The sequence below is a fragment of the Coffea arabica genome, chromosome 2e, assembly GCF_036785885.1.
Source record: "Coffea arabica cultivar ET-39 chromosome 2e, Coffea Arabica ET-39 HiFi, whole genome shotgun sequence".
NCBI lineage: Eukaryota > Viridiplantae > Streptophyta > Magnoliopsida > Gentianales > Rubiaceae > Coffea > Coffea arabica.
In genome coordinates this window covers 20,164,192-20,175,638 of record NC_092313.1, presented here as the reverse complement: position 1 = coordinate 20,175,638, position 11,447 = coordinate 20,164,192, and the positions used below count along the sequence as shown (strand labels likewise).

The 11,447-nt window shown below is 35.6% G+C and overlaps 1 protein-coding gene across 1 annotated transcript; it reads left to right on the top strand.

The window, feature by feature from the left end:
* Positions 1-5,799: 5,799 nt before the first annotated feature.
* LOC113729596 (probable WRKY transcription factor 72) lies at positions 5,800-8,326 on the top strand. The gene is made up of 5 exons (XM_027253870.2): positions 5,800-6,137; positions 6,356-6,493; positions 6,583-6,957; positions 7,077-7,190; positions 7,383-8,326. Exons 1-5 carry the CDS (start codon positions 5,913-5,915, stop codon positions 8,106-8,108), a joined length of 1,578 nt encoding a protein of 525 aa, XP_027109671.2. The 5' UTR covers positions 5,800-5,912; the 3' UTR covers positions 8,109-8,326.
* The last annotated feature ends 3,121 nt before the right edge of the window (positions 8,327-11,447 follow it).

Genomic DNA, 11,447 nt, shown 5'->3' with positions numbered 1-11,447 from the left:
CCGGGAAAGGACGCATTCTCGAGGTCCCTGAAACTGGGTAAGTACCAACTTATGAATATTGAGAGGGGAAATGAAACGAAACTTGGAGAGTCTTTTTTTCTTTTTAAATAAAGAGAGAAGATGGAAAACCAAAAGCAGCAAATGGTGACGATCCAAAATGTTTCTTCGTCACTCGAAGTCGAAGGTTTGCATTCATTCCATGTGCAACTGCAAGTGCTCTTTGGATCGAAATTTGATATTGGCAAAAAGTGTAGAGAGGTCTAAGGCAGACGAACCAGTAGTGTCGGGTCAACTATACTTTCTCTTTCTTTATGCATACTATACTAGTATAACATATCTCAGTCCCCAAGAATTGATTGGTCCTTGATTAACTCCCACTTTTTTTTTTTAAAATTATGTAATTAAAAAAAGAAACTGAATACTAGGAGTCTTTCCATGTCCATAAGATTGAATCAAATAATGAGTGGTAGCAATGTTGGTGGAACCGTCTTCTTCCCTTTTTTTCTTTTAGCGAACTGCATATATACTTTATAATTTATTACTCTCTTCTGTTTCACGGCATAACTCGTGATTTTGAGAATTTTAGTGTATAAAATAAGGATTTAAAATTGGTATCGAAGAATATTTCTCAAGCAACTTTAATTTGAAATAACAATCAAAAAAAGAGTCCATGCATTTTTTTTTTTCATATGACTCCAAATAAGAGAAAATAGTTTACAACTGTAAGAAATTAAAAAATATATATATAAGAAAAAGGATGATCTTATTCGTTGATGTAGCTAGCGTCTGCTCATTCTTGCGGTCGTCATGTTGACAAAACGATGCCGAAAATAAAGGAAGATCAAGTCATCTGGAATCATATTAAGCCGTGTCAGACAAGTTGACTAGAACAGTTTAAAAATGCACATGAGTACAAATATAATATTCTGGGTGGTGACAAAAGGGAATGGATATGAAAGATACCTCCATGGTATGAAACTGGGGGATTAATGTATCATGCTTAGAACAGGCTATGAATCGCGCTATTGACTTCACTTGGAGTACCAGCATTTGAAAGACGGATTGACTTCCTTGCCCAAAAATGGTTTCCCTCTTGTCCTATATTTGTTTCCTAACATGCTACCTATGAATATCAATCTAGCTTGTGCCAGAACAAATTAATAGTTTGAAATCTACAAAAAAAAAAAAGCCTTTCTTTACTGTATATAGGACAGGACAGGACAGTATTATCCAATGGGACTTTTATACTCGTGCCTTTATACATACCAGTATATAAATATCAGCCATTTTTGCCCAACCTGTCATGTTGCCATATCTTCTTGTGCGGTGGAGGAAGAAAAAGGAGAGGAGCCAGCGTGGTGACTTGACTTCTATCCTCTATACGGTGAAATGGTCAAGCTCTCTCGTTCGATGTATAAGATAAAACTTTCCTAGTTTCTACCACATTTATTATTTGATGCTGAAGCGGACATACAGACGCAGGAAGCCATACAACAACATTGGTCAATCACAAACTACAAAAGTCATGAACTTGGCCGTTAGGTACGCCACATTGGGAGAGTCTGTGAATTTTCCTTGGAAATATTACAAAGGACAAATCTGTTTAACCCCATGAAAATAAACAAATCGTTTATCTAAATGAAGACAGGAAATTGATGGCAACGCAACGTTTTTCGGACTATTTATAGTCTTTGAGAAATTAATGATATCCTCTCTTCCAATGGCTTTTATTCATTTGGTAAAACGTCTTTTCACTAAGCAACTTGATAGGTTTTAGAGTTGACACATCACCTTTTACTGTCCGAGTATTTGACAGGTTAAACAAAGAATCTTTTGCTTCTTGGCGCTTGAGTAAAGCATAAGTATTTAACCAACTACCTTCAGGGCAGTTGCATTTAACCAACACCTTTAAAGCATAAGTATTTAACCAACCTCTTGGATGCAATTAGGGGATCAAATCCTTTGATTTGCATTTTTTTTGCAGGATTTTTTTATAAGTTTCACCAGCGGGTGCAGACGCATTGATTTGGTCCGACGGTGGTTCAATCTTCTCCGAATTTTTCATTAGTCCATTTGGATCCACCCCCTCCCTCCTAGTATAGAGTAGGAGTAGGTATAGTATAGAATCTATCGCATCGACAAAAAAAAAAAGAAAAAAGAAAAAAGAGCAAAGCATAAGTATAGTGTCGTATGAAAGTTGTTGAATTCAGATTTGGAGTTAATTTCAACCAATACTTGATTGTTTGTAATCATACTTTCTCTTGGATTATCTCCCTCGCTTAGCTGATAATGTAGGTAATTGAGTCGTGGCCAATTTTACACACACGCACACGCACACACATACACACACACAAAGACATACTATGATATATAGGGTTTTGGACGTATAAATACAGAACCTACACTCGAGAAAAAACTAACGACTCTTTATCTTATGAAATGTCTTATTTGAAAATTAGATTTCTCAACGCACCACACCTTCCTAGAGGGTTCCCGGTACAAAGTGCAATGGGGATCTCCGCCAGTTAATTTATTGCTGGATTTTTTAGGGACTTGCACGGTTCCACTAAGATGGATCATCATTTTTAATTAAGGCTAGATCCATAGGTGTTTATATGATGAAGTATCTAAAAAGAAGGATCAGACCTTGGTCAAGAAGCTCAAGAGAGTGGAACAACCTCCTTGATTAATTAGTAGGCAATATATATATATATGTGCATGCATGAGATGAGAGATAGAGAATTGGAATCGATTTACAAGCTATGAACTCTTTCCTGGTTTTGTTTCTTTCCAAGTGCTCATTGGACTGTCTTATACTCCCTCCGTCCCGTTTTGTTAGTCTTGGTTTTTTTTCACACAGATTAAGAAAGTGTAATTAATTTGGTTGGAAACATAAATTTAGATTAATAATTTCCTAAACTACCCTTATGCTAAGATAGACTTTTCATTTATCTATGCATTGGAAAAGCTCAATGTATTCAATGTAGTGGGTTAGTATTTAATAACAATGTATTAATAACAAGATATTTAATAAGGGTATTTTAGACAATTTGAAAGATTACTACATTTCTTAATGGGAAAGTGGACTACAATTTGGGACGGACGAAAAAGGAAAACAAGACTAACAAAGTGGGACGGAGGGAGTATACTATAGAATAATCAACGTGGGAATTTGCTGCGGCGACGCTTGCTCTTCCTCTAAGTCCACGCTCACACATCTTTTCCTGTGAAAGTCGTCTCTTTCCATCCAACTACTACTAATCAAGAAAGTGGGATAGACAGATTTCAACGAACTCTTGCTTCTTCTTGAATCTCAGGTTTTTTTTTTCCCTTCTTCTTTTTGGTGGGGTATTATTTTTTCCTCTTAATCATGTGATGAGCAATAAATATGGTAGATAATCCGATTAGAGGATTTGGTGTTATATTTGTGTAAGTGAACCTTCTCTTTCTCCATTGTCACTTCCTCTTCCTGTTACTTACAAAGATTCTCGAAACTGGCAGTACTAAAACTCTTCAATAAATACCAGTAGCATAACAAAAGCCAGTTAAAATTTTTGTCCAAGTAGCCTGCAGCCTTAGACTTTTGGTTTCTTCTCCTTGGTGGTTTATGTTTCGAAACCTAAATAATCCTCCAATAAGGGAGAAGAATGAATTCCATAAATGGACTTCAGCAACTTAATTTATTAGTCGGAAGCTATAGATTTCTATTGGTCAGATTCATGCTTCAACAACCTAGCTTGTGCTTTTTGAAGTGTAATGGTCAACAAGCAAGCATGGAGATTTATCCATCAGATCAAGCAGTCCAACTAAAACATGGGTACGAATTGCATGAAAACGTGATAGACTTGGGATTTATACTCAAACCAAACGAGATTAATAATATTAAGCCCATTAATTAAGACTTTGATCAACGAGATTAAACAACTCAAGATGATGACAATTAACTACATTTGGACTCAAACCAAATGATAGCGCGCAATTAATTAACAACTCAAGATGATGGACTTGGATTCATACTCAAACCAAATTCTCATCAAACGTTAGAAGCTTAATTATATTGATCAATTCCAATGTCAGTTTGCATTTTTCAGGTTCCATCCGTCAAAAATTCATAAAGGAATAATGCAGTAATTAAGAATTTAATTTAAAAAACTTTATCATGCATACTTCGACCAATTGCTTAAGCTCCCATAATAAGCTCCGAGCCTGAAGAAATTAATCAATGCATCTCGATCAGGTTACATGCACAGCCATCTCAGAATAACTATAATCTTGTTTAGTTCATGTCTTCTCAACATTGGAGGAGGCAGCTAAGTTAATTAAACAAATGAAATCTTATAATCATAAAGCGTGGAATGGTGTGTGAGGGTATCCCAGTTGACAATTTCATGATCTGATCCCAAGGCCCTTAATTTTTATCCAGCTGTGGGATTTCGTACAGGGCTCGAATTCCCTAATTAAATGGATGAATGACGTCAGAACTTTCCTCCCTGATTTCCCTTTTAGCCTAACAAGATTTGAATCCTTGATCCATCTGCATTAGAGAAATACCAATATTGAGTATATAAATTATGTGCTGGCGGCAGACTTTGTGTATATATTGGATTATTTGCAAATTGCTTCAAATCATTACCAAAAGAACAAGGGGAAAAAAAAAAATCTTCACTTACATATCCATAAGACTAGATAAAATTTTCCGTGTAAATTGTATCTCTGTTTATTTGTTATATTAGAAAATTGCCAACATAATATTTGTTCCTTGTAGACAGAGGTAAATGTGGTGTGCTGTGTGGACTATTGTTGCCAGAGCAGAAGGGGCAAAGACTGAGTCTAGTGTTTAATTCTTGCACATATTTAATAAATGGTACAACGAGAAAAGTGGAAACTCCATTACAACTATTTCTTTTGCATTCACGACTAATCAAAGACAATTGATATGAAAAGATGCATCCCTAATTCTAACAAAACATGAAAGTTACAACTTTCTATTTACAATAGATTTGTATTATATATATATATAGAGAGAGAGAGAGAGAGAGAGAGACTACACTATCTTGGTCTATAATTCAACAAATAAAAATAGGGCTGAAAATAAGTTTCAACCAATTCTACAAAGGTATGTTTAGCATTAATTTGAAAATTAAAAGAAATGTTTGAACTTGACTTGTATTTGAAAGTTTTTTGAAAGAAACTAATCGAGTTTGGTATGAAATTTCAGATGTATATTAATGGAGAACTTGGTTTGGCTTATCAAAGCACCGAGTTCAAACATATACAATCAATTATGATGAATTAGGAATGTGATTAAAATCAATTATGCCTATTCAAGATACAAGAATATTACTATATGTTTGTTATTTTGAGTTAAAGAAGGAAACTATAGGTATATTTTTATGAAATTTATTTGTCTTATATATTCTAGAACATGTCGAGTTGAATATTGTGAAAATTGTTATTGATTTGTTAATATTTTTAAGTTTGAAATCATGTTTAGGCTTGAATTGATGTCTAAACAAACAAACTTCAACGAATTTGGGTCAAATCGATTACCAAACTGCTTATAGCTAGGATAAACCCCATGTAGCAATATGGTAGTAGTTCTTGTTAGGGGCACTTTAGTGATTATACAATCTAGGTAAATATTATGCCGCTTGTATGGGTTATTATTATTCTTGTACTTGCTTATGAAAATATTTATGGTGTGATCAAAGTCCCAGTTAAAAAGTCAAAACTAAGATGCGTCCTTGTATGTCTAATTCTAATTATACGTCTTAGAGACGAGGGAATTGACTTCGGTGCCTCAAAAGAAGCACAGAGAAAATTAAAGAAAGACAAATAATTAAAGCAACAAAGAAAGGGATAGGCTAGCTAGCTGCTGCAAGGAAGTTTATACTACTTCTCATTTGTTTTCTATGGGACCAGAAGAAACTGGAATGGAAATTGATCTATCACTCAAATTAGATGCTCAACATGAAGAGAGAACAACAGAAGATCAAGATGACCATCATCGCCAAGAAGTAGGAAAATTTCCAGCCGAAGGAAAAAGAGAAACAGAAGTTGAAGGAGAAGCCGTTGATCAAGAAGGTCATACACCTGTGGATAATTCCGTATGTGATGTAACTATGAAGACAGAAGAGGTATATCTCGTGTTCTTTGAAACCCCGACCGCCATCTTTATTTCTGACTTTCATGCATGTGAATTCACTGTAGAACTGCGTGTAAGAGTTCATGTGAATCCCCTTAACCCCACATCCTCAATCTAAAAGAAATTAAAGATTATACATGTATCAGTCTTGATCCAATCCAATAATTAACAATCTGAACTACTATAGATGTTTGAACTTTGTACTGTTAGATATCAGTATTGCAGCAGGAGATGGACCGCATGAAAGAGGAAAATAAGGTGTTGAGAAAGGCAGTAGAGCAAACTATGAAAGATTACTATGATCTACAAATGAAATTTTCTGTTGTCCAACAAAATATTCAAACCAAGGTAACATCTCCAGTGGAGTACTATTAAGCATCTAGATAGCCGAGGAATTTTGTTTGAATATTTTGATGGAATTCCTTTGATTGTTATAGGATCCAAGAACTTTTCTTTCGCTCACGGGTAATAATAACAGCCCCAGTCATGAAGAGCAAAACAAAGGAAGTCCAAGATTTTTAGAAATGAATCATCAAACACCACCATCTACAGCTCAAGAAGATGATGCTAAACAACGTCATGAATTAGGGCTGTCGTTGACGCTGCAAAGCAGTAGTACAAGCCAAGAGAAAGAAGACGAATACATGGGAAATATTGAGAAAAAGGAAGATACCCCAAAAGCATTAATTACACCAATGCAAAATAAGCTACAAAGGAGCAGCAGTTTAGGAGGAGGAATCTCCAACCACCTTTCTTCCCCTCCCAACAGAAAAGCTAGGGTTTCTGTCAGGGCCAGATGTGAAGCTGCCACAGTAAGTTTTGATAATTATTTAGCAGTGCTACATATGTTGCTTAGATTTTGATCAAATCTTTTCATGACCTCATTGAGTTCAGAAATGGGAAATGATAAATGTTTTCTTTCATTTCATAGATGAACGATGGATGCCAATGGCGAAAATACGGCCAAAAAATTGCGAAAGGAAATCCTTGCCCGCGAGCCTACTATCGTTGCACTGTAGCACCAGGATGCCCAGTAAGAAAACAGGTAAATATGTTTAGAAGAAGTTGATTTTGAATCTTGAATTCTTTTAGTCCTCATGTACAGTGTATTGTGTTTGTTTGTGTGTGTGCGCTGTGTGTTTTTTTTTTTTGGGGGCCCTCCCTTTAGGCCTTCTTAATTTGTCATCTACTGTTAGATTTGTTTATTTTATATGTATGCGTGTACATATAAGTGTAGGTGCAAAGATGCTTGGAGGACATGTCAATCCTGATCACAACCTACGAAGGAACACACAATCATCCATTGCCTGTGGGTGCAACAGCAATGGCATCAACAGCATCAGCAGCAGCATCATTTATGCTATTGGATTCTAGTAACCCTCTTTCATCAGATGGAATAATGTCCAATTTCAACCGATCAGCTCCATTTCCTTACCAGAGTCCTCAGTTCATAAATCCATCTTTATCTTATGCATCAAACCTGATAAACATTCATCCAAACGACCCGTCTAAAGGGATCGTTCTTGATCTCACGCATAATGTTAATGCTGACGCGAGACAATTTCCCATTGCTAGCTCTTCATCACAGCAACCGAGCCATTCTTGGATGCCTAAACCACTACCAGGGAATTATATTGGAAACAATGCTACTAATATTGTCAGTGATCTTTTCCCTCGTCAACTAGTGGAAGGTGGGATTGGACCTAAAGGCGAAGGAAACAAGTTATTGGCTGAAAATGTGAGTGCAATTGCTTCTGATCCTAAGTTTAGGGTTGCTGTCGCGGCTGCAATTTCCTCCCTCATTAATAAGGAAACCCAAACTACTACCACTAGTCATCCTCCTATGGCAACTTCTTTAATTCCCACAAGAGATGGTGAGGGTGGTGGTACCTCATCAAATAGCAAAAATTGGATTCTTGAATCTCTCTCCACAGGTGGTAAGCCCATTCAAAATTCCCCATGAAAATGAGATGCTGATGTTGATTCATTAAAGTTTTGTTCAAACACAGATTGGAGGATCATACTACTACTGTAGTTGTAGAAAATGTAATACTTACGAATTTAAGACTAGTTTTTTTTTTTTTTTTGGCTTTTCCCCTATTTTGCACTTTAGTGAACTTGTTAAACTCCATCAATCATCGTGAAAGTAAGTTTGTTTTACCTTTTGATTTTTTTTTTCTCTCTTGTATCCATTTGTAGCTCTTCTCAATTAGCTTTATTTACATTCAGAGAGTGATTTACTTCCTTTCTCTTTTGCCACTGAAATACAGCTAAAAATATGAACACCTGCAAATAAAGTCGGTATTGCAATTATGCAGCATTCTAATTTGGTTTCCCACGAAAATGATCATTTTTTGTTTAGCTACAATCTTTACTATATCAAGCTAATATCTACGAGGTCCCTTGACAAATATACATCGTATACCTTATTTTTCTAGTACTGTTATATATCTTGAGCAAGAACATAACATGCTGCAATTTGACTAAGTTCATCCATTCAGAAATGTTTGCAAGTGATTAGGTAACTAGACTGCTATATATTTATGGTCTACTAATCAATGGCTACAGTAGGATTACCATCTAGCTCACCACTAACCCTCATCTAATTTGCTTCACTTTCTAGACTATATATGGCTAGTGCATTGTACATCTTTCTCAATTTCTCATATTGAAACAGCCTTGATTTATTTGCATGATGAAAGAGGCCCAATACAAATTCTTTAGAACTTTCAGTTAATCGTGATTTTGAGGAAGTATTTAAGATAATAGAACCTACAAACCAAAAATGGCTGTCCATCTGTATACTGGTAAATCTTCAAGCACAATTCCCTCTTTCGGGAGCTTTCATGTTTAGGGCACCTAATAATATTTAAATGTGGTGCAATTTCTGTTATTAGATACCAATTCAGATTAGGGAGGCAACATTGTGATAATAGGTAAAAAGTGGAGGCTGATGAGGTTGTTCAGCTCTCTGAAGACTATGATACACTGGCGGTGGACGTGGCCTATCACCTACGAGGGGAAGATTTTCCTGTAAACAGCCGTAATAGTTCATTTAGCTGGCTATGGAAGGAACTACATAACCTTAGCAATTTAAAGCCACTAAAAAGGTTGTTCAAGTGGAATTTAGTATTCAGTAATATTCCCATCCTAGCACTACTGGCTGCTAGAAGAGGATGTACGGATTTAGGGTGTTGAGTTGCCACCCCACAACAAAGGGGAAAAGCTAATGAAATAGGTGAACCATTCATTAATTTCTCTGAATTTTCATGTGTAGTTTCTAACTGGGGTATATGGATCCGAGGAACTCATTTCTTGTCCCATATGTACTTTGAATTTTAGCTTAGAGCACCAGAAAAACGCATTAAAAAGAAAAAAAAAGTGAGTCGAATATCAAATTATAGCATCACATGCCTCCTTTAAATGGTGTATATCTTATAAATACCATAAGGTAAAACTTATATTTTTGGCGTACTTGAATAAGAGATTATTTGAAATAACATCGAACCATCTTCTAACTATCTTCTATTTTGTGGATTAAGAGTAGAGGAATCCAAATGAAGAACTTTAGGTCAGCTAGTTAAACTTAAACACAGGAACGGACACTTGAATTGGTGCATTTTTGGCTGCAAGTATTTGAAGGCAAAACCCTCAAGAGACTCTCTCAGCAGTCAGCACTTAGGACTGACTTAATTATTATCTTTGATCACCAGTTATTGAACCCCTTCTGGTGTTTGAAAAAGGATGTATAGAACATTCGACGAATTATTTTCTTGGTAGTGCAAGTTTGATCATGCAGCACATTCATCGGATTATTTTCTTTTAGAGCTTCCTCTTTTACTGGCTAAGGCAAAAAACAGAAAGCTATCGCCTATGAAAATGAGATTATTTTGGGTTAACCTGAAAAGCATGCAAGAAATGAGAAAGATACTGGACAGAACTTTACCACTGACCCCCCAAAAAAAAAAAAAAAAAAAGCAAACTTCGAATTAAAGAATAAATGCATTGCAAAAGGAAATGCTTTACTACTCAAACTCATACATCTGCTGAATTGCAAATTAGTGAATTTTGCAGAGTGTGGCCCAAGCCCTCGTGACGGATCAAGGCTGAAAAACTGTCAATAGCAAAATCTGCATGGGTGGACGGTGGAAAGAAATTGCATAGGTGGAAATTAGGCTTTTGGTCCAATTCACCAAAATTTAATTTTTTGTGTGGTTAAGAATTTATTTTTAAAAGCTTTAAAAACAGTAGATACCTGACCTAAATTCCATTCAAAAATTAAAATTGACACAAAAAAATTTTTGACGTACTGGTCCAATCTGCAATAGGTAGTCTCCAGCAACAATACTCAAAGGCCCAACACCACTGAGCATATATATTGGTCCAGTTAGTAGGCATCGTTCTGCTATGGGTCGCATCCATGATTCATTAGCTGAGCAGATCCTTGACGCTGGGTTTGCTATAGCACAGCCCAACAATATTCTAGCTCGCGATCACGGAACCAAGCTAAATTTTGGTTTTTGAGGCATGTAAAAGATACTCAATAAAATCAATAGCTGTGAACAAACTATTGATGATGACTTGTGCATGTAGCATCTAATTTCTGTCTTTGTTTTTTTTTTTTTTCCCCTTTTTTGAGAGAGTCTTTGTATGTTTTGAAGGCCGATTTTTTCTTTCCTCGTGAGATGGTCTACATAGAAAAATATTCCTCCAAAAGTTTCTTAATCAATATTCATATTTGAGGGAGAAAGAGAACTTAGGAATATGTTAAGTTCATATTCCTCCGTCCTAAATTTACACCAACCGATGTATTGATTGTTTTGTATCATTAGTATTACTGATCGATATTGAGCTGATTTGATTGGTGACCAACTGGATCGAGAAGATGACCAGAGTTGAATCTTTGGAATCACTCCAACGCTCAACTCAAATCTAACCTAATTTAATTACTTTGATACGTTAAGAGAATAGTAAATGTGTACTTATTTAAGGATTATAAAATATTTATACCGAGATTAATTCTAAATGCGTGTTAAGATGGCGCAAATCAAATTGACTCGTAGGGCCTAATTCATCATACATCCACGTTATCAAACTCTATACAAGGCGGGAAGAATGATGGGTTGAATGATATAGAAAATGGAATGTAACGAAAGATTTCGAATTCGAGACCCTTCATTTATATATATGAAAATAGAAAATTCTATATGACATGTGGATATAAATAGAATAGAGACGTGCCTAAATTTATATAATGTGTGAATTTTGAATAAGAATTGAAGGGGTGTGAATTTATAAAGTT